The following is a 23,403-nucleotide window of genomic DNA, read 5'->3' as shown; positions in this document are numbered from 1 at the left end:
TGGCTGCCAGGTGCCATCCCCCATGGGCTGCTCCCTGCTCTGCAGGCCTCAGTCTTCCCACTGAGAAGTTAGTTGAGTCAAAGAACAGTCAAGGTCTCTCCTAGCTCCAAAATCTTCGCCAGTCATGGATCACAGACTCTGGACCTGTCCTTTACTTTCACTGAGCTTTGGTTTCTTCCTCTGTAAGATGAGTGTAATGTAAAACATAAAATAATATGTCATACAGGGAGTTTTGACACCTGCTTCTGGATGACTGGGGAAATCCAGTACAATGGAGTCCGGGAGTATCCCAAAGCTTACGGTACTCTTGCCAATATTGTTGTCTGCCACCTTCCAGAGAGGACTGAAAGCTCAGTGGATCAAGGTCCTGTACTGCAAAGTCCCAGAAGTCCCCAACCCAATGCAGAATGTGGCCAGCAGCACCAGACAGCACAGAGCATCTGGGCAAGGACACATGTAGGAAGGCAAAAAGCCGTGGAGCCCAGCGGACAAAGGTTCAGTCCTGGGTTTGTTTTGTGTGGCCAGGGCAAGATAACCTCTCTGAGCCTTTGCGAAGTCCTCTGTAAATGTCAGTGCCTACCTGAGGAGTTAATGAAATGACCAGCTGGCCTCTGACCACAGTCATGCCACTGCAGCCTCCTAGCTCTTCTTGAAATGGGCCAAGTGCATACCTGTCCCCTCCACCCAGAAGGCCTTCCCCTGTGTCATCCTGTGGCTCACCTGCTCCCTCCATTCAGGTTTACCAACAAACGCCATCACCTATGGAGGCCGTTGGTCAGTCACTCCCATCCAAGAGAACTGCACTGGCCCGTCCCCTCCCCTCCTCACCTCTCCTCCCAGCACGTGCCACTGGCATAATGGTGCACATGTCCCTGCTTGTAGCCTGTCCCCCAACCAGAATGTGGGCTGCTTGAGGACAGAGACTCTGCTTGGTTTGCTGCTGGGCTCTGGTCCTTAACCAGTGGATACACCGCAGCACACACAGAATACAACACCACCCAGAGAATGCGGGAGCAAACATGGAGGGGCATAAAGCACCCGGCTCCATGTCTGGTCCTCACCGGGGTCAGTTCTTTCTTCCTGTTTCTATGAACTCCAAAGCAGCATCTTAGCAAATGCTTTAGGGAAACAAGAACTAAGAGCAATGTCCCTACATTGCAGAGATAGCTTTTCTCTTTATCTCTCCCGCATGCACACACACTTTTCAGTCCCCTGGAAGATACAAAGGACCACGGCAGCCAGGTGTGTGGCACATGCCTGTAATCCCAGTTCTAGGGAGGCTGAGACAGGAGGATCACAAGTTCAAAGCCAGCCTCAGAAACTTAGCAAGGCCCTAAGCAACTTGGGGAGACCCTGTCTCTAAATAAAATATTTAAAAAGACTGGGGATGCGGCTCAGTGGTCAAGCACCTCTGGGTTCAATCTATGGTGCCAAAAAAAAAAAAAAAAAAAAAAAAGGCCACAGCAGCTAGTCAACAATGGCAGTCAGAGAAGCCACTGTGCAGTGTGAGTGACCCAGTTGACTACTGGGCCCAGCCCCTCCCATACCTGGCTGAACACAGACCTGGAGCCTCCAGGACTTTCCCCAGTGCTCTTGATAAACAGGTCCCCAGCTAAGCCACTGTGATCTCATGGGAAGCAGAGAGCAGGAAGAGGTCAGCTACACAGGACAGTAATGCTAGCCAAGTCCCTTCAAAGGGGCATCCCAGGTAGCCATTTCTGCCCCTGCCCTGCTCCTGTGAGCTTGTGGACCTCTGGCCTGAAGTCCCCACACCATCCTCTCCCTATTAGTCACCATCTACTGCCTCAGGACTGAGTTGGCTCAGCAGGCCTGCTGTGGACCAGCTGGCCACAAACTCACTGTGAGACCTGGACAAATTCCCCCAGCTCTCCACACCTCTGTGCCCCATCTATAAGTAAGGGTGGTGGGATTCTTGGAGTCTCAGGGTCAGCCACGTACTTACATTCACTTCAACAAGCATTTACTGAATACCCACTGTGTGCCAGACACTGTGAATGTAAACACAATTAAACCATTGACCCTGTCCCCAGGGACCTCTCAGTCTTAATGGACAGAGTTATGACCAAGGGGAAGATGGCAAGTTCCAGATATTGGAGCTGCCAAGGAGGGAAAGCTCAGAGGAGGGGAGGGCAAAGCTGGACAGAGGTTGACCAGATGGGAGAGGAGAGCAAGGACCAGTCTAGCTGGGCGGTGGCATGAGCAAAGGGGAACAAGGCAGAAAGCCAGAGAGTTGAAATTTGTAGGAAGCCAGACCTACTGAATGAAGTGGGGTGACGATGTAGATGACGACACTGCAAATTACTGAGGTCCTCTTAGGTGCCGGACTCTGCCAAGGACTTCGTTCGTTTAAGCCTCATAACAGCCCTAAGAAGAGTCATTATGTTCATATCCATTTTGCAGATGAGGAAAAATAAGCCTCCAAGAGATTAAATAACTTATTAGGACTAATTATTAGATTAAATAACAGACCAGGACTTGGCTTCACCCTGCTTGACCCCAGACCCGCAAGCATTTAAACACCTGCCCTAGGCTCTCTGTGGTTCTGACCCTCTCCAGGTAGGAGAGGCCTGCATCTCTGCCTCTTCATAACAGGGTACTCCTCTCTGGGGTGAGCCTTGGAGGGCTGTGTAGTGGAAGATGGGGTAGAGCTAGGACCAAGGGTGACATCAACAAGCAGGTGGTTTTTCACCAGTATAAGGATACTCTGAAAACCATGGTATACCCCTGCAGGTGACAGGTCTCCATCCCTGAGGGTACTCAGGTGTAATGGCTGTCCTTCCACAAATGGCACCACAGAGGGGACTCTACTGTCTCTCAGAGGCTAAGTGAGGGCCCGCAGGACTCCACCAATCTGGACCCAAGCAGGAAATGAACAGCACCTTCAAACTGGTTGATATCAGAACTACACACAGCCAACAAACATATGAAAAAAATTGTTCAACATCTTTAGCAATCAAGGAAATGCAAATTAAAACTGCACTGAGATTTCTTCTTACTCCAGTTAGAATGGCAATCATCAAGAATACAAGTTACAATAAATACTGGCAAAGATGTGGGGGGCAGGGTGGGGGAGTCACTCAGAGACACGGTCGCTGGGAATGTAAATTAGTACAATCACTATGAAAATCAGTTTGGAGGTTCCTAAAAAAACTAGGCCCAGAAACACCATATGACCCAGCTATACTACTCCTCAATGCTAATCCCAATAAATTAAAGTTATCACAGTAGAGTGATACATGCACACGCATGTTTGTAGCAGCACAGTTCACAGTAGCCAAGTCATGGAACCAAAGGAGGTGTCTGTCAGCAGTTGAATGGATACAGAACATGTGGTATGCATATACAATGGAATTTTACTCAGCAGTAAAGAAGAATGAAATTATGGCATTTGTAGGAAAATGGATGGAACTGGGGAACACCAAGCTAAGTGAAATAAACCAGATTCAGAAAGTCAAGGGTCATATGTTTTCTCCCACATGTGGAAGCTAGAGAGGAAAACAGGTGGGAGAAAGGATCTCATGGAAATGGAAGGAAAACCAATAGAGGAGAGGAAGGGGGCAAGTACTAGGGAATGATATGATCAATTATAGATATTTTATTTTTGTGCATATATGAATATGTCACAGTGAGTCACACTATTATGTATAAATACTATTCACTAATAAAAAACTTTTTAACCCAGCATGGTGGCACACACCTGTTATCCTAGTGGCTGGGGAGGCTGAGGCAGGAGGATCGTGAATTCAAAGACAGCCTCCACAACAGTGAGGTGCTAAGCAACTCAGTGAGACCCTGTCTCTAAATAAAATACAAAAAAGGGCTGGGAATGTGGCTCAGTGGTTGAGTGCCCCTGAGTTCAATCCCCAGAACCCCCAAAAAAATTTTTAAAAATAAAAATAACTTTTTAAAGTCCACTTACAAAGGAGTAGGCAAGCCTTAGGAAAGTGAAACAGAATGGTGTGGTATCCTGGGACTGAAGGCAGGGAGAGTCACTCCTAGGGACAGGGGAACAGAGCTGGTACCAGAAGCCAGAGGGAGAGCAATATGGAAAGCTTCCTCCAAGCCCCTCAACCCAGGGCTGTGACAGTAAGCTAATCCACAGTGGCCCAGAAAATAGAGCTGAGAGGCTGCCCTCCCAAGCCTGACCAGTCTTTCCCCCTCCAGTTTCCTACCTGGGTTACCATTGACTGATGCCAACCAGAAGCTAGCGGACAAGGGAGTCCGTCCACACTGTCCCTGACAGTCAGATTCCCAGGGTGGACTGAGAGTGGGGTCCCACTGGGAAAGGAGGTGCAGGCAGCAGCTGTCCTGCACAGGGCCCCTCTGCACCATGAGATACCCCTGCTAGAGCTGCCTGCCCGCTGTCCTCTGCTCCCAAGTTAGCCCCTCGCCTAGCCATTGTTATCAAGTCAGCTTTGTTCAAAACAAGATTGCTTTGTATCAACACATCCCTTGCCTGAGCCTAGAAAATTCCCCCAGCTTTTCAGAGAAGCTTTTCTTCTTCCTTCTCTCCAGTGTTTATTTCCTTGGCGTGTTTCCTGTAATTTGCAAAGATTAAAGATTTAAGCTTCTTTTATTGCCATGTACTTTCCCAGCCCCATTATGCATTCTGCCCATGGCTCCTGTCTGCTCCAGCAGAGCTCCCAAATCCTTTCCGCGTGCACAGAGAACACCTCCCCAGGTAGGTCTCACCTTGTGCCCGCCATGGCCGCGCTGTTGAAAAGCGTGGGAGAGCTTGGCTTCTGCAGGTGGAACCCGCCGCACCCACTCCTCTTGGTTCGGCATGATCTTTCACGTTAAGCCGTCCGGGTTTCAGTTTGGTCTCAACGAACGTCCGGTGTGCCACAGCTTTCCTTTCTCTCTGGGGCTTTGAATCCTGGTGTTCACGATGTGTAAACAAATCCTTCACTGCACTGGGGGCCTGCACGCTCCTGAAGGAACTCAGTGTGGAAGCATTCGATGATGGGAGTAATAGGAGGATTTGTACAATCTGTCCAGCACCAATCAGGCTACCAGGGAAGCCACACAGGGCCCCAGACTCAGAAGGACCATATGCTTGGTTAATGCTCTGTGATCTCCATATGGACATCCTTTCTTTTTTATATAAAAATTTATTTTTACAAAGAGATTTTAACAATATTTTAAATGATATTTTTAACAAGGAGTCTGCATTTTCATTTTGCACTGGTGCCCACAAATGATGTGGATGTCACCAGTTATTGATGTGGTCATTGTTGCTGTCCTGCATGCAGCCCCACCTGCATCTTGGCGGAGAAAACTTCCTGAGTCTTGGGAGGCTGTCATTTCCCACGGTCGACCAGAACCCTGACAGATGCACAGTAGATCTGAGGGCAGGGAACAGCAGACCCACACAGGGGATGCTCCCTCACTCGTTTGCTTCATTCTGTGTTTATAGAGCTCTTCTTTGTGCCAGCCACTGTGCTAGGGGACTTAGGAGACATGACAATGAAAAAGATATTCCCTCTCCTCCTTCTCCCTGCAGAACCTCAGAGATGTGAACCAGGGCATTCACTTGCTTTAAATGGACCCCATTCCTTGTTGGGTAGAAAAAGCGCTGAACTAAAAATCAGGAGATGTGGCTTTGAGTCCTCACTCTGCTCCTGACTTGCCAAAACAAGCAAGGTACTTCCCTTCTGTGGACAAAATCACTAGTTACTCAAATGTAATTGGCCTCAGATAACTGCCATCAAAATTCCTGGGAATGTAGATCCCTGGGCTCCCCTCAGAGAGACTGAATCAGAACTTCCAGGGGCAAATCCCAGCAATCATAATTCTGAACCCTCTGGATGATTTCAATGTGCCATCTTAACTTGAGAACTTCTGAGGTAGGTGGTCTAAAGTCGCCTTTGGATCTAGCAGTCTGTGTGTAATAACTTGGCTCTAAATAATGTGCCAAATCCAGGAAATGAAGGAAACTGGGGGGTGTGAGGGCAGCGACTGGAGGGGGCTGCAGTTCATAACCAACCTGTGGAACAATCCGTAAAAGAAAGCCAAGGGCAGTTCCAACAAGAAACAGAAGCAAACTCTATCCAGAATAAACCTAGGGTGAAGCAGCACCCAGGGGGATCCAGGACTGCAGCCATGGTCTGACCGTGAATACGCAAGGTTCCGCTGCTCAGAAGTCACTTTCAGGTGACAAGGGACCCTCAGGGGCACCTGCTTAGGAAGGCAAGATGGTGGAGTCCTCGTCACCCCTGCAGGGCTGAGAGGACTAGAGTCTGCTTCACAGTGGGATATTCTAGAACTGTGCTATCCAAGGTTGCCACTGGCCACATGGGTTGTATTTGTTTGATATATTAATTAAAATGAAAACTTCAGTTCCTCAGTGGCACTCGCCGCGTCATGACCCATAGCTACCTTTTTTGGACAGCACGGTTCAGAGTATTTCCTTCTTTTCAGAAAGTTCCCCTGAACAGTGCCGCTCTAAAGAGAGCAGAAACCTTATCCATCACCTTCCGCCCTTTTCATGTGATCGCTGGACATTTGTAAAGAAATGAGGTTACTTTAGGATTTTACTCTCTTCCCCTGCTACTGATGCTTCTGGAATAAGCTAGCATCTCTTTCAAATCCCCAACCCTGCCTGATTAGCCTCAGGCGGTTCTTGCTGGCAGAGACAGACCAAGCTGTCTGTTTTGCCCATTACTCTCAGCATCTCCGTCAGAAAGGCTTCCTTTCTCATTTCTTCCCATAAGCCCTGGGTTCCTGCTTTGAGCCTATCTTACTGGCTCTAAGTTCCTCAGCTAGGTTGTACAGCATGCACACAGCTTCTACTATCTCTGGAAAACAAGTTTTGGCCCCTCTCCAGCTCCCTCCCACGGCTGGCTGAACGCGCCTTCAGTTCCTCCCAGCACAGGCATCCCAGTAATCTCCACATCACGCCATGCTCCCTCCTTCCCTGCTGTGAGCCTGTTCTTCAGACTCCTCATCCCTCTCTTGTGCAGATGCTGAAGGCTGACCACTTGGCCCCCTGCTCCCACCCAGTCCCCTCTCTCCTGAAGTCCTTCCTCATCTAAAATCCTTCACGGAAGCTCTACCTATGGACCAGGCCCTGGGTGAGGTGGGGAGTGTGGGAATGGAGGAATCCACACAATCTCAGGCTCAGTCCATTCACCATCTCTAGGAGAAAGCGACACAAACCACAGTCACCCAGGGATATTTGATAGGAGTTTGGACGGTGTGGTTAGGGGGAAACAAATGACAGAACAATTAACTCTGCTGCTGGGAAGGAGGATGTATTCACGGATTACCTGGGATTCTCTCCCACTCCAAGAAGCCATATTCCCGTTAAGGGTCTCTTTTCCTGAAACCCACTGTCACCGCTGAACTTCTTGTCTGAACCGTGAAAGCCTTGCCAGTCCTTCCCTTGGCCCTGTCTGCCTAGTGGACTTTCCTCTCCATGCACCCCTGACCCTGGGCTCTTAGCCAGCTCCAGTTTACCTGCCAATCCTGCCTGACTCAGTCGGTAGTTCCCATGGTTTCTGTGGTTCCTGTCCTTCCCCATGACTGACCCCAGTCCTTCATCCCAGCCTTTCTCTTCTGTGCCAGCTTTGGTGTGCCCAAACCATGACCCCAGTACTGGTACATCCTCCTCCCTCCAGGTCCCCCTGCTCCATCTTATCTCATTCCTGAATTTTGTCCCCATTCTTTTCTTTGAAAACATTTCTCGATTTGGACTCCAGACTGTCCTTGCCCATTAATAATGATTCATAGAGAGGTTTGATTCCAAATCTCTCACTGAGACATTCAACAGGCATTCCCTGGGTGCCACTGTGCCTGGCCCTGGGCAGGACCTTTGAAATCTGGAGGGAAAGTCCAGCACTTGCCCCCAGAGTGCTGAAGCTGATGGAAGAGACAGTCAGAGAAAGGATGGTCCCAGGGTGAGGCAGCAGCTCTAGCAGGCAGTGTGGAAGTCACAGCAGAGCAAGAGAAAGGAGCTGCTTGGGGTGGGGCTGGGGACTGAATCTTCGGTGAGCAACACCAAAGGACGTTCCAGGCAGGAGGTGCACAGCATCTGTGCCAATAGGAACCAATAACAACTAATCCAGGCAGCCCAGACAGTGAGACCACACGGTACCCCAGAGCAGGGTGCTGTCTAGAGCAAGGCTCGACCAGGGGTGTGTGAAGGAGCTGGGCTCTTAATCAGCCAGAGAGAGCTGTGCGCTTGCATTTCAGAAGCTCAATCTGCAGCTATTTGGAGAGAGGGGGTTCCAGTAAAGGCTGATGTCATCCCCTAAGCACATGCCCCACCAGCTGTGAATAGAACATATTGGGTTAGCCAGGCTCTGCCACCCACTGCCACCTCCCATGGCCAAGGGCCATTTCTCCTGCCACAAGGGCTTCTGCTGTAGTTGCCTGTCTCCTGCAGCACCCAGGGGCAGGCCTCTCAGCACATTTCCACTGCTACAGTGTCGTGCTGTCTTCCTGATATCCTTGCCCTCAGCTCACGGCCCAGGGGAAAAGTTAGTAAATTCAATAAAAGAACTTCAAAGAATCCACCCAAGAGGCTAGAAGGAAACTGGGCTTGATCAATGACTTTACCCATAACTGGCTTCATAATTCCATTCTGCAGATATGGCGACTGAGGCAAAGAGTTGGCCTAATTGACCTGCCTTAGTTTCCCATAGCTACTGTAACAGGGTACATCAAATGTAGTGCGTGAAAACAACACACATTTGTTATATGGGAATTCAGATAGCCAAAGCAGGTTTCGCTAGATTCAATAAAATCAAGGTTATTGGCAGGGCTGTGCTGCTTTGGGAGGCTCTAGCAAGAAATTCACTTCCCTGACTTTTCCATTTTCTGGAAGCTGTCTCCATCCCTTGGCTTGTGGCTCTTCCTCTGTCTTCAAAGTCAGCAGCATGGCATCTCTTCATTCTCTCTCTGACTCTGAGCCTCTGGCCTCCCTTTTTCAAGGACCTCCCTGCTTGCATTGGGCCATCTACATAATCCAGGATGGTCTCACCGTCTCAAGACCTTGAACTGAATCACATCTGCAATGTTCCTCATGCTGTATAAGGTCCCAGATTCCGTTTCCAGTGATGAGGATGTGCACATCTTGGGCAGCCATTATTCTACCTTCCACATGACCCTTTTAGCATCCCCTGGAGATTTTCAACCCCAGGACTCCATGAACAACTATTGTCACTGACCCCTGGCTCTGTCCCTCTTTGTTCTTTCAGAGGAAACGACGTTTGAAGCAGGCGTGAAAGTTCAGATCCACAGTCAGTCTGAGCCGCCTTTCATCCAAGAGCTGGGCTTTGGGGTGGCTCCAGGGTTCCAGACCTTCGTGGCCACACAGGAGCAGAGGGTAAGTCCCCTGGGCTTCCCAGACCTGTGGTCCTCAGTATACTCCAGCCACCGGCAGAGGCACCAGGAGGAGAAATGAAATTCCCATCTAGGAGGTGGAACAGAGCTGGCTCTGTAAAGGGCTTGACCCTGGAATCAGAGGAATACACTGGTTAACTTCCTTCTCCAGCTCTCCTACACCACCAGTTGGTTCCTAAAACAGGGTCTGAGGGAAACTTGATTCATTTTCTATTTCATTGAATTGGCTGGCTGAGAATTTCTTTTTTTTTTTTTTTTTTTTTCCCGAACATTCTGTCACAGTAGACTTTTCCTAGTTAATTTTTAAAAGTAATTTTTTTTTTTTTTTTTTTTTGCCAACGGATATTAAGGGAAAACTGCCAACCAGGGTTTGATAGTCTCATCACTTGTGTTTTTAATGCAATTCAAAGTGACCTACAAAAAGAAAAGGAATAGCAGTGTCCCTCCGTCAGAGTTAAGTACATGGACTCCTGCCTGCCCTTTGATGTAGCTCTGGGGAAGGCCCACCACCACCCCAGGATGGCTGCGTGGACTCTCCCGGTCCATGGAGGGAGGGCCGGCACCACCTCACATCTGAAGTGGGTTTTACATCTCAGATGGAGACATCTTCTCAAACGCTCCGTAGGGTAGAAGTCTCAAAGCAGGACGGTGGAGATACCTGGGCACTGTGTCTTCTTCTGTCTCCTGGAGATTTGTTGCCTGGTTTGCCTAGAATAAACGTCAGAGAGACTAGGACGGTGCTGGAGTCCTCAGCCAGGTCATCCAAGATGGGTCACTGGGAGAGGCCCTGAGCAGTGAGGTCAGTGCAGGTGGGAGACACCAGCTCTGGGCTGCGAGATAGGGAGCATCTGGGAGAGTGGGGACAAGAGTAGTGAGGAAAGATGTGCACACGGAACACAGGAGCTTGTTTTTAAAATCTGGCTCATATGTCATCTTTCATCTGCTTCTGATCACAGCTGTTCAGCCACTTGATAAAGCAATATTCTGCATTAAAGACTGGTTATGAATCTGTAAGCAAGCTATTTTTCTGAGTCTCAGGGGAAGTGTGGGTGGTGTAGGCTCCTGCACCGTGGCCTGTACACATGCCTGTGCAATTAGTAAAGGCCAAGGTCAGCCTCCACTGAAGCACCTGGGGGTGGGATGGCAGCTTTGAGGCAGGGGCAGGGGTTCTGGGATGTTAGCTGGGTCCCAGAGACTGAGGCAGGTGGCATAAGCAGAAATGGGGTAACTTTAGGTGGGCAAGATGGAAACTCAGTAGCACAACAAGAAACGTGTATCCTCGAGGACAGAGAAGAAGGACAGAGGCACACGGCAGGGGGCAAGTTTAAGGATAAGGATTTGAGAGTCAGGAATAATAAGAACACGGATTACCCAATAAAGCTGTGCAGATGGGCAGCAGCCTAGGTGAGCCTGGAGTCTGAGCTATGAGACTCAGTAGGCTCTTGGGAACTGTCCAAGATAAACAAAGCAGACACTAGTCTAAGTAGTAAAAGCAGATTTCCTTCAATAATGCACTTTTGCAATAAGGAAGAGGGTCCAGAGTGAGTCGAACTCAACTTAGGTTTTTACAGAAGTGACTGGGTGCTTAAAGGGAGAATGAGGGGAGGTGGGAAGGGATGGAAAAGACTCGAGCAGAGTCAGGGAAGTAAAAACTTCCTAAAGCAGAAGCGGGTGCGGTCCACGTGGAACCCATCTGGGTCTGCTAACTGGCAGTAATTGAAGTTAGGCTCCTGCCCTGCCACAGAGGCTGGGAGACAGAGGCCCTATCCTCAGGTGTTGACTGGAACAAATGGTACAACCTTTGGACAACCTTGATTTTTATCAGGCAGGCATTTTAAGTGAGGGCTAGCATCAGCCTAGGAATATGACCTGGAGCCACTAGAAACTATGTTAATGCTCATTCCAGTCCTCATAGGCCAAAGTTGAGGGCCAGAGAGGAACAGGGCCAGAGGGGCCTGGCTGGAGCATGCTCCAGGAGAGAATTTGTCAGCGCTCCCTTGTGCTGTGAGCAAACCCACATCCCTTCAAGAACCAGGCCCAGGTCAGACCAATAAACATGCATATGAATTCTCGGACTATCTCAAGTCACTTTTTGAGTTGTCTGAGGCAAGACTTGGTGGTTTGTGGTGCTATCTCACTGGTGTCTACCTTGCTATTGGGGTACAGAGTAAGTGAATAGCCGTATTTGAAACTTGAAGGGTTATAAAGATTGTAGAGAAGGAGGTACTCAGAGACTTCTGTTGTTCATCTGCCTGAGAGATGAGCTATTCCTTCCCCAACCCCTTCTTACCATCCATGTGTGATATGGAAGAAACTTCTGGGCTGGGTGGGAAGCTGGAGCTGATGATTTCTAAGAAGTTCTGTTTCTCTCTCCCATATAAAACAGAGGGACTCCCCATGGTGAATAGGATGAAGAAATAGAATATATTCCCAGCTGCAGAGGGCTGATGCGTTGTTTGCTTTGAAGTATATTCTCAGCAAATCAACCTCATTCATATGAGTATTTCTATGATTATTCTAACTAATAATAAGATATTTGTTAAACATTTTACAGTCTTCAAAGCATTTCTGCATCATCTCATTTCATCATTTCATTCATATTAATGGAGAAATACAAAAACACATCCCAGAGCTAAATCTAATAATACGTTATGTTTACACATATATAAAAGAGCATACTCATAGGCAATAAGACTTGAAGGAAATAAGCCAAAATACCCACAGTAGGGGAATTATGAATGATTCATTTTCTTTCCTGATTTTTCCATGTCTTTGATAATGTGGCTTTGTATTATTTATTCATTCTGCAAATATTTGGTGAACACCTACTATGAGTGAAATGAGGGATGCCGTGGTAAACCAACCCGACCATCTCTGCCCTCACAGAGCCTACAGATCAGTGTCTTCTTTAATAAAGGGGAAAATCATGGGAAGCTACATGTCGCTGGAGGAGCCCATTTGTTTGTTCTCGACCCGCCATGTGCTCATCTACCCAAATGACCCTGGTACTCAACCTTGCATTTTGTTGATTACTCAGACACATGTTGACACTTCAGAAATCAGGATTCGTTTTACAGTCTGTCAGAGCATACATGGACCTTTTTTTTCTTGCCAGTACATATAATCATGGTGCATCTTAGAATTATGGCACACGGGGAAATACAGCAGCTCCAGAGTTCTCAATCTGAGATTCTGCCACCTCAGCTCCAAGCTCAGGGAGGCCTCACAAGACAGTGGGGAGCAGAAGGCCCTTTCCTGGAAGCTTTTGTGAATTGTGTTATTTAAATTGACTCCAGAGTAACAGCCCCAAGAGGAACTAGTGACTTAAAGGAACCATGCTGTGAATAGGAAAGTCCTCTTGCATGGCAAAAATCCTCTCACCCATGCACAATTACACACACACACACACACACACACACAATCTACCCTTTGGATTTTTTAAATCTTTCATTTTGTAATAAAAAAAAAAAAAAAAAAAAAAAGGCTCTTGTGTTATAAGCCAGCCCAGAAATTGCTCTTTAACTCTACATTTTCCTTGAACTCAGTTAAGCCAAGGCATGTCCTGCCTTCCTGGACAACCTGAGAAATGCTCCTCTGAATAGCTCTACTGCCCTTACAGCCCCTGCATAAGCCAGAACCTCCACCACCAGACACAGGCAGTAGGGTAACATACTGGGAGCAGAAACAGCACCCTGGGGGGTAGGCAAATAGCAATAGCTACTATGAAGTGAGTGTGCACGCCCTGCCAGGCACCACGCTGCAGAGACCCTTGACAGGCACTGTCTCATTTAAGTCCCCTCAACAATTCCATGAGGTGGGCATTATCTCCACTTTCCAGATGACAAAACTGCGCGGTTAAGTAACTTGCTCAAGGTCGCAGAGTTAGGGAAGCAGTGGGGCTGGGCTCTGAGCCCAAGTTATCAGGTTCTCAGGGCCATGTTCTTTCTGCTCCACCACACTGCATGGTTGTAATCCAGGCACACTCTGGGGACAGTGCACTGGGAGCTAATGCAGGGAGGGCTCAGCCAGGGGACATTTTCTTTTCCTACCCTAGGCTCAGAGAAACAAGACTACCCAGTGCTGTGGAGAACAAACCTGCCTGGGAGTCCAGAGCTCTAGATGGTAATCCTGAGTGTGCCCGGGGACTTGGGACAAGTCACCCCCCTCCCTGGGACTCAGTTTTCCCACGTGTAGAATCAAAGGACTCCATCAGATGACCTCAGAAGACCTGCAGCATTCACAGCCTGGGAGTCCCTGCCTGTGGCCACTCAGGGTCACAGGGGTCACCTGGAAGTGGCACCCACTATCCACTCTGCCAGCCTCTGGCTCCTCCTCCATGCCAGCTTGTATGGGATGTTGTTAAGATAAATGGTAACAAGGGCATGAGATAAGCCTCTCCCCAGCTCTGAGAGATAGAACCTGGGGTCCTGATAGTGAGAAGAGGAAAGCAAGGTAGGGAGTAGCCCTAAAACTCCAGCATAGAGGCTCTGACCACCCTCCTTGGTCATGTCCCTTCCTCAGCTCACATAATGGTCACATCTCTACCTGACTTAAAACCCTGACATTCCAGAGCTGCCTGTAACTTACACAAATCCAAGCCCCTTAGAATGGATCCCAAGGCCACACACACCTCTCCAGCCTCATTGCTTGCCAGTGCTGGACCAGCATGGGCCCCACATTCCATGATGCAGAACCGTCCACCAAGCGCTCCAGGCTCTTAGATGTTGGTGCCCACTCTTCCTCTGCCCACAATTCCTCCCTTGGCTCATTTACCTGGCACAGGTCTATTGAACTTCCAGATGCTGCTCAAAGACTATGGCCTCCCTATCCCATTCTGCCATGCTCCATGGAGCAGTTAGTTGTTCCCTAAAACACTTGGTCCATTCATTTATTCCTTCAACAGTATCCATTGAGCATCAAATGTTCTGGAAGAATGAAGATAAGCAAGACCTGGCCCTGCCTTGGAGGATGCACAGAACCCAGTGGGAGCTGTGGCATTGTTTTGTCCCCCTCCCTGTAGGCTAACTTCCCTCATGGATCACTGCTCCTGGCCCCTACCTCTCGAGAGTTCATTCTTTAGTCTCCAAAGGTGACCAAAGGACCTCCTTTCTCACCTTAGACTGGGAGCTTCCTAATGACAAGGGTTGTGTCTTTTGGATTCTGTGTCCCCAGAGTCTTACTTATAGATGAGCTCAAGAAGTGTGCAGTGCTACAGTTATGAACAGGGAGCCCCATGCTGCATGCATGCTCCCCCTGCCTTCCCGACCTCACCAAAATCCCCCTGAAAATCTGCCCTGAGAATTGCCATTCTGACTGGAGTGAGATGGAATCTCAGTGTAGTTTTGCTTTTCCTTAATTGCTAGAGAAGTAGAACATTTTGGTGAGGATGTGGGGGGAAAGGTACACTCATATATTGCTGGTGGGAATGCAAAATGGTACAACCACTCTGGAAAGCAGTATGTAGATTCCTCAGAAAACTTGGAATGGAACCACCATTTGATCCAGTCATCCCACTCCTGGGTTTATATCTAAAGGACTTGAAATCAATCTACTACAGTGACACAGCCACATCAGTGTTTATAGCAGCTCAAGTCACAGTAGCTAAGCTATGGAACCAATCTAGGTGCCCTTCAACAGATGAATGGATAAAGAAAATGTGGTATAAATACACAATGGAATATTACTCAACCATTAAAAAAGAATAACTTAATGACTTTTGCCAATAAATGGATGGATCTGGAGACTACCATAAACTTTCCAAAGTTCATATATGACTACACCCCCAGTGAAACTCCACAGCATGTACACCCTCAAGAATGGGATTCTGATTAGAATAAGCGCTATTCCATGTATGTATAATATGTCAAAAGACACTCTACTGTCATGTATATCTAAAAAGAACAAATAAAAAAAAATCTTCCCTGAGAGCGCTCCTTCTCCCTGGGGATGTTAAGCTAGGCTGTGATCAATGATGATGTCATTTCTAGCTGCAAACTTAGAGACCCTAATCAAATCAAAAGCTCACAAAAGGGCTCAGTGTTGGAGATATAGATCTGGAAGCCATTGATATAGATGCAAGTGGAAGGACACACTACGGAAGCAGGACAGAACTCTGAAACTTGGGGAGAACTAAATGAAGGGGAGAACACATGTGAAAGTGCTGAGCTGGGCTTTCCTGTGGCAGGACTACTGTGCCAGGCTGTCTGCACACTGACATCAGCAGCCAGACTCTGTTCCTAACTTATGGTGATTGTTAAACCTGGTGGGACTCCCAGTCATGACTTGATATTAGGAGTCCTTCATCCTCTCCTGTCCCCTCCTCAAAGGACGTCATGGTAGATCTTGTTTTCCACATGTTTACCCATGTATGCATCAAACACTTATTTGTCACCCTGCTTATACTTCTTGGGAGGCCTGAGAATAAACATGAAAATCCTGGATGGCTGGTTTCACTCTTCAGGAAATTCCCTAGAAAGGATAATCCTGGATTTTTATTTGATGGTCTCAGAAATGCCATGAGGACCCAGGGTTAGAAGCTCCTGCCCAGAGGCATCTTGTTCTCACCAAGAAGCCCTTCCACTACCAGTTTGGAACAATCAGGAATAAGAAGGGTTCCCAATCCACAGCCAGACTTTATGGGGGCTGCTCACTTGGGTGTATCCAACATGCCTCAAGAAAACCCATAGTCCTGCTCTAACAGCAACCCACCAGCCTCTTTGAGGCTGTAAATAAAGGAGGACACAAATGCTTAGGTTCCATCAGCCACACTTGGGTCTTTAGCAGGATGTCTGGGTCCAGCTGGCTCCTGCCGAAGCCTGAGCCTCTGCCTTCCGTGCATCTCAGCCACATTTCCAACATTTGGAGACCATCCCACTGTGGCTCACAAGATCTCCCACCCCACCCCCAGATGAAAAAGCCCAGCTGTTGGGTGGGGTTCCTACAGCCTGCCTGTGACAGCTCTGCTCCTCTCCTCTCAAGCTTCCAATTCAACTTCCTAAAGTGCCTTTCAAAAGAGAAGACTCATTTGTCAATTTGACAGCCCAGTCCATGGTCTTTAATATCTGTGTTTCACGGTCCCCATTAGAAATGGAGGTTTGCCCAGTTGTTGTATTGGTTTTTTTTTTTTTTTCCCTAAGGGGAAGACATAATTTATTACACATGCTTTCAGTGCCTCCTAAACTGCCAGAGCCAGAGCCACATATATATAACAGTATCCAGTTCCACCCCATTGAAATGCTGGGAAAGTTCCAGAAGGCAGGACAACCTGGTGTGTGGCCACTCCCTTCACATCCACAGGGTACATTGTTTTCCACAATAGACTAAAAATAAGAACCAATTAAGCATCTACTAGTATAACTATTTAATCACTTATTATCACTCAGCCTCTAAAGTAGAAATATCTTTAGATCTCCAGATGGTCTTGCCAAGAGTCAGGTTTACACCACTTTTTTTCATATACAATATGAGCTTGTTTTTCTGAAGGTGGAGTTGATCATAGGGGATAAGGGAGGAATGGGAAGCATTCTTAAAAGAATTGCTGATGGGCTCAAATGAGCTCTTGTGCCCAGTTCTGTTGGAAGAATCTAAGAATGAATCCCATAAAATATGCTCTAGTCTTAGGAGGAGACTAAATCATTCTTGAAGCCTCTCCCTCTCCTTTCCTTCCAACAGTCTTCAAAGAGATCTCTGTACTTGCTCGTGTGGATTTCCTTACCTCCCTTTCACTTCCCAGTACTCCTCTGAAACTTCTTCATCAAGATGGCCCATGAAATCTTGGTAACGACACTCCACAGACTTCATCCATCCTTGGGTCTTGGCAGCATGTGAACTGTTGACCATGCCCACCCTGAGACCATTCGTCTTGCCTCTCACCTCTCAGCCCTCTCTGCCTTGTTCTCCTCCATAGGCAATCTTCCCTGGTTATCTTTGTATATTGGACATTGCAGGATGCCATGTTTGTTCTTCCCAGTTTACCACCTTCTTAAATGAGCTTACCCTTTCCCATTATTGCCACATTGGCACCCCCTGCTCAGATGTCTCTCCTGAGCTCCAGACCTAATGATCCAGGTGCTGTGGAACTCCCTCTTCCTTGGAGTCCCATGAACATTTCAAACTGTCTTGGAGTCCCATGAACATCTCAAATCAAGAGTGTCAACCAAACTCATCCTCTTTCCCTGGCTCCACATCTGCACCCTAATATTGCTGCTCCTTCTAGATTCCCCAATCCTGCAAATAGTCTGAGGACAAATTCCTATTTTCTAGATGTGGGACCTCATGCCTTAGGCCTCGTTTTCCTCATCTGTAAGACAGGGATAGTGATGTCATTTACCTCCGAGGGTCACTAGAGGACTGAGTTCATAACCTAACACTTAGAGAACAGTTCTTGTCATACAGTAAGTGCCCAATAAATGCTAGCTGTTATTATCACCCACCCCAGGCACTACCCCAATTCATTTCTTCACAAGTTCTCAGCTGGATAAGAAGAGCAGCTGCCCCTCTGGTCTCCCTGCTGCCCCTCCTACCCTCTCCAGTCCATTCTCTGCATTGGTGAGATCTTTCTATGGCACGACTCAGAGCCCCTGTCTCCCTCATCAACCACAGGATGAAGCCCAGGAATCTCCTCAGACCTCCCAGTCCAGCTCCCGCCTCCCTTTCCAGTGGCATCTCACTCCACTCCCCAACCCGCCTCCCACCTCCCACACAGCACACCAGGGACATCACACCACATGTTGCTTCTGAGCATCACAAGCTCGTTCCTCTGTCCCTCTGCCAGCAGCACCCTTCCCACCCTTTCTCCACCTCACTCCTAAGTGTTGCTCCTGCACAACTCAGCCCAAGTGTGTCTCCTCCAGACAGCCACCCTGGAGTGTCCAGGGGAATCTGTAGCACAAAACATACATGCTATGTTCATTGGTTTACTTATCTATTGCCCCTCTCAGACTAGGAACTCTTTGAGTCCGGGACTCTCATTTCTATTTTTTATATCTCAGCATGTTACATGCTGCCTTAAATAGAGAAAACACTTTTAAATTGTATTGGATGAAATCAATGAATAAATGAATGCATGAGAGAGAGAGAGAGAACTGCATCCGGTCACACCCTACTTGATACCCACCCATGTCTTTCCCAACCCATAGAATAAAATCTGAATTCCACATCCTGGCTCAGCTAGCCCCTCTTGTGATATTCTATCCCATTGCCTTGCAGCCAACACATTCCTGATCCACCCGCCACCCACACACAAGCTTTGAGCCTTCTTCCTGCCCTATTCCTTGGTCGTTTCATGCTGACTCCCTTGCTGGACAGGTACTATGTTCCAGGCACTGTGTTAGGGGACCAGCAATGCACAAGGCTAGCCTGGTTCTTCTCAGAGCTTCAGGTCTGGCAGTGGATGTCAACCAATCCATCCATCATCCATCATGGGTTAAGAGCTGTATCTGTTTATGTCATAGGCCCCTGGTAGACTGTAAACTTCTTAGGGGAAAATATTAGTTCTTCTCATTCTGAGATGGAAAGATGGAATGTTGTAGAATGTTCTCTGAGGTTTCACTTCAATAATTTACATTTCATTTAAGTTCTGCTTAACCTGCAGGTAGGATGTAATTGCATTTAAACAGTCTTTAACACTAGGAACTAAACATGAAAGAAACAGAGCAAAGGTCCCTTTATTGTACTCATGGAAAAAAGGGATATGCTAAAAATGCACTAACTGACAGGGTGACCCCAGCCAGGGTCCCAGGTCTCAACCTTTTGTGGAGCCCACCCTGCCTGGTGTCCACAGGGGCAGAGCCTGCACTCCCACACCCTCAGCATCGAGTCCTACACCAAAAGCTGGTTGCTTATCTCTCAGTGGCTTATTTCCTCCTTGGACCAGGCAGAAGAAAGGAAGTCTAATGTCTATTGATCCACCTACTTTATCTTACCCAGGAGACAAGTTAATAAATCAGAACATTCTTTGGTTGGGTCCTGCTGCCCAGTATCATGTTATCTTTTGATTCACGAGCAGTTCGCTATCTGAACCCTCAACAGTATGGCCTTGGTTTCTGGCTATTTTTTTTTTTTTTTCTATAAGGGAAAAGAAAATCCATGGAGAACGCTTCCCATACATAGGCTAAAAACTGTTTCATCTTTCTCTTGTCAACTGGGAAGGTTAAAGAATCACAAACAAACCTTTAAGCGATATCAACCATAATGAATGAAAGAATAGAAACAGTACTCCTGGCTGTCACACCCCTCGGCAAGGAGAAGAGGGTACCTGAAAAAGGCATCTCTTTCCTGTTTCCTCCCCTCCTCCTTAATGTTTGCAAACAACTGTTTCCCAGCTATCAAGGCCAGAGAAGTCTCTGTGTTTGTTTATGTTGTGACAGATAGGCTGGCCAGCCCCAGCGGTCATTCCTGTGGACTAGTTAGTCCTGGTGCTTATCTGTGAGGCTGCTCTAGCCCCACAGCACCTCTAGTCCCTCACCCATTGAGGTTCAGTCTCTCCCCCTCCAGTCTTCCCTTTCTTCATGGTTGTTGTTGTTGTTGTTTTCATTGAAAACATTTTGACAGTGACCAACTGGCTATTAATATAAATGGACCTAACGACACACGTGGACCACAGGTCTTCCTCGGTCCATGGAGAGAATGCCCTTCGAAGGCAAGTGCTCTGCAGTAACTAAGGCAGAGCCTAACACTGTACACCGGTGACTGAATACAAGGCAGACCTCATCAATATTGGCTCACCAATTGTTCCACATCCTGCAGCAGGAGAGCCAGGGGGACCACCAAAGCAACAAGCAGAAGGGGACAGCGAAGAAGTCACCCATCTCTAGAAAGGGCAGATGACATCACTGTTGAGAGGAATTTAAACTGGTAGAGCCCTTGAGCTAAGAGATGGGGGAAAACTTGACAGGATCCATTAAAACTAAAAACAGGCGTTCCCTCAACCTAGCAATCTCACTTCTTAGAATCAGCCCTCAAGAAATGCATGCCCATGCCCACCGAGACTGAGGAACATGGGCGAAAAGATCTTTTCTGAAGCACTGTTTGTGTGAGCAAAAATTTAGAAACAACTTGAATCGTTCATCCATCGGATGATTAAATTAAGGAAGGGAAATGCGTATTAATTTCCCCAAACTTCAGCAACAATTAAGCCAGGAAAGAAAGATTTGGAGGTCCCTTGGGGAAAATTTCCAAAACTTATTGGTAGGTGAAAAAAGCAAGTTGCAGAACGATGTATACCGTGTGGTCCCTTTTGTATTGAAAGTACCCGCACACTAAACGATATTTATATACGTGTACATGTATGCTTATTAGCTAGAAGGGTATAGACTGTTCCAAAAGCTGCTCAGGGGATGGAACAAAACTGAGTGTGCGGAAAGATGTTTCACTTTTTCTAGATCCTTGGAATATTTATAAGAATGGGTGTATTCCTGTATTAGCTATTTACAAATATATTTTATGATTTGGCCATGATGGGTACTAGATAAGAACACGTAAAGAAGCGGGAAACCTGGTCTCCCCCTGGACTACTCAGCAAGACCTTCACAGCCTCCCACAGACCCTACTTCTGCTCTCAGTACCTGCAGGAGCCATAAGGAGAGTCCTGCAGGTCTGAAGCTTCCCTTTTTTGGAAAAGCAACTTTGTAAGATTTTTGTCTGTTTTTGAAGTTAATTTTTTTTCTAAAAAGTACCTCCTTCCCACCCCCAGATCTAGGACCAGAGACCACACTTTCCAGAGGCCACCAAAGAGTTTGTAGGTTCCAGTGGTGGCCATCACCATGCCGACCTCTACCCATGTGGGTGGGTTCCATTAGCTCAGTGGTTAGATGGGATTCACTTTAGACTGGATTGAGTTGATCAGGTTGGTTGATTGACAGCTGTCCATAACCATTCCATGGCTTCCCTCATTGATGCCCCAGTTTCTAGGCTGAGTTACTGGAATGTCCCACTCTCAAGGGACTTTAGGGAGCCACGCCTGTCTACCCTACAATCCAGACAACAGGTACTGCACTTCCAGGTCTCTGACTTGCCATATGTCTGTCTCTGAGACTGTGACTTACTTCTGCCCATGCCCAGCACCCATCTCCGTGCCGAGTCCACACTCAGGGCTCTGTCAGCGTATGTTGAGTTGAGCTGAACTGAACTGAACTGAACTGAACTGAGCCCCCTGAATCGCTACCAACAGGCCTGCTGGGAGTGGTGCTCTACCTGGGGCAGGGCCAGGGGGAGATCAGGCACCCAGACCAGCACCACCACCGGGCAGCTGCTTCTGTGACCCAAAGGGTGGCAGGGAGACTGCCTTGCCCCTTCCCTGAGGGTGTTTCTGGAACTCGCTGACTGTACATGAGAGTAGTGCGGGCTGAGCCACGTTCAGAGCCTCATTAGGAGGAGGACCAGCAGGGCCTCGTCACCTCTCGGAGGAGGTGGAGCAGTGGTGGGATGTCACCCTAAAGACTGTCAAAGATCAATACAATTATTCCAAGAGTTCAGAACCTTTCTAGATTCATCATACCCATTATCTCAGGTGTACCTCTTAAATCTAATCAGGTAAAAACGACTGGAAGTCAACCAATTGGGTCACCTGTCTGGAATTCCAGTGAGTCTGAGGCAGGAGGATTGAAAGTTGTTTAGCGAGACCCTGCCTCAAAATAAAAATTTTAAAAAAGCTAGGGATATAGCTCAGTGGTAATGCACTCCTGGGTTCAATCCCCAGTTACCCCCACCCAAAAAAGACAGGAAACCATCTTACAGAAAATAAAACTGTAACTGGAAGGTGGCAGAGCCTGCAATTAAGATCAGTTTTCCACCAAGGCCTAGGCTCTGACCATTGAGAAATACTGCCTTCAGTTGCCCAGGGGTGTTCCCCTTTTATTCTGGCCAGAACAAGGCAGGCTTTGAGGAACTCAGACAGTAGACCCCAGCATAGAATGAGAACTTCCCAGAGAAGGCGCTGCAAAGAACCCCAGGTACAAGGAAAGGAAGGTTAACGGAAACTGCCAGAAGGCCTGGGGACCATGCAGACTTGAGATCAGCAAAGGCACAGTGCCTCCAAGAAAGAGCAGGGAGAATGGGAGGAGCAGGACCAGCAGGGACAAGACCAGCAGCAACCAACTGCAGGGGCCTGCTTTGGTTTTTCCATGAAGATCTTAAGATACACCTGTTGTAAATAACTCGGGGAGGAAAACGGAAAAGCAGGGGGAAGGTACCATAGCGTGCTCCTTCAAGAAGGGAAGGATGATATGTGGGCATCTTTGCATGCAACTTCTTCTCTGTGATTTGTGTCATGGATAGGGCTCTGGGGATCCCCGGAGCGGGGAGCCTTTGAGGCTAGCTCCAGCAGAGGGCCATGGCTACTGAAGGCTGCAGACTGGTGTCGCCTCTTCTTATCCTCAGCTTGCCCACACCCATAGTGGCCCCGCTCTCTCTTAGGGGTCTGGGTGGGGCAGTTCCCACATCATCTCTAGTCTCGTTCATTCACTGGACTTGTCATTTTCTCTTTTGTTCGTCTTTTGTCACAGGCAGGGGTTCTCTGTACCCTCAGTCACCGCCCTCCATCACACTTTCTGGACTAGATCTTCCATAGTCAGCTCCATTATTCCTTGTCCTTGTTTTCTCATGACACCAGCGTGACACCAGGAACAAATGAGCACGGTACACCAGGCTGCCTGGTCCCAACCACCTTGCAAGACAAGCTTCCGTCCCTAGGCCCAGCTAATAAATGGGGAAACTGAGACTTGGGAATGGACAGATGCAATTTGATCCCAGACCCTCCAACTTCCAGAGCCTGAGCTGTTCCCATCACCCCACACTGCTCTGAGCTCACAGGCCACAAAGGGGCCAGAGCCTTCTGACCACTGCATGTGGACAGAACACATGTTGAACAGGCAGACACGAGACCCCTGATTAAAAAGAACTCGCTTCGGAGCCGCATGGCTCTTTCTGATGCCAACTTCTCCCTGGATGTGACCGCTCTTTCTTTATTTCGCAAGCTTCATTTTAGATGCCCCTTCGTGACAGCAGCCTGCTTCCCGAGGGGTAGCCAACATTGCTGTT

The 23,403-nt window shown here is 48.0% G+C and overlaps 1 protein-coding gene across 2 annotated transcripts in view; it reads left to right on the top strand.

Moving 5' to 3' along the window:
- ASIC2 (acid sensing ion channel subunit 2) overlaps window positions 1-23,403 on the top strand; it is a 265,073-nt gene that overhangs the window by 188,494 nt on the left and 53,176 nt on the right. For both annotated transcript variants that reach the window (XM_079130470.1, XM_079130469.1), the window contains exon 3: window positions 9,222-9,349. In XM_079130470.1, the coding sequence (XP_078986596.1) occupies window positions 9,222-9,349 (128 nt within the window). The remainder of the gene's footprint in view (window positions 1-9,221; window positions 9,350-23,403) is intronic.

The sequence above is a fragment of the Sciurus vulgaris genome (genome assembly GCF_902686455.1).
Source record: "Sciurus vulgaris genome assembly, chromosome: 3".
Lineage (NCBI taxonomy): Eukaryota > Metazoa > Chordata > Mammalia > Rodentia > Sciuridae > Sciurus > Sciurus vulgaris.
Note: the sequence above shows the minus strand (reverse complement) of the source record. Positions and strands in the feature narration are given on the sequence as shown.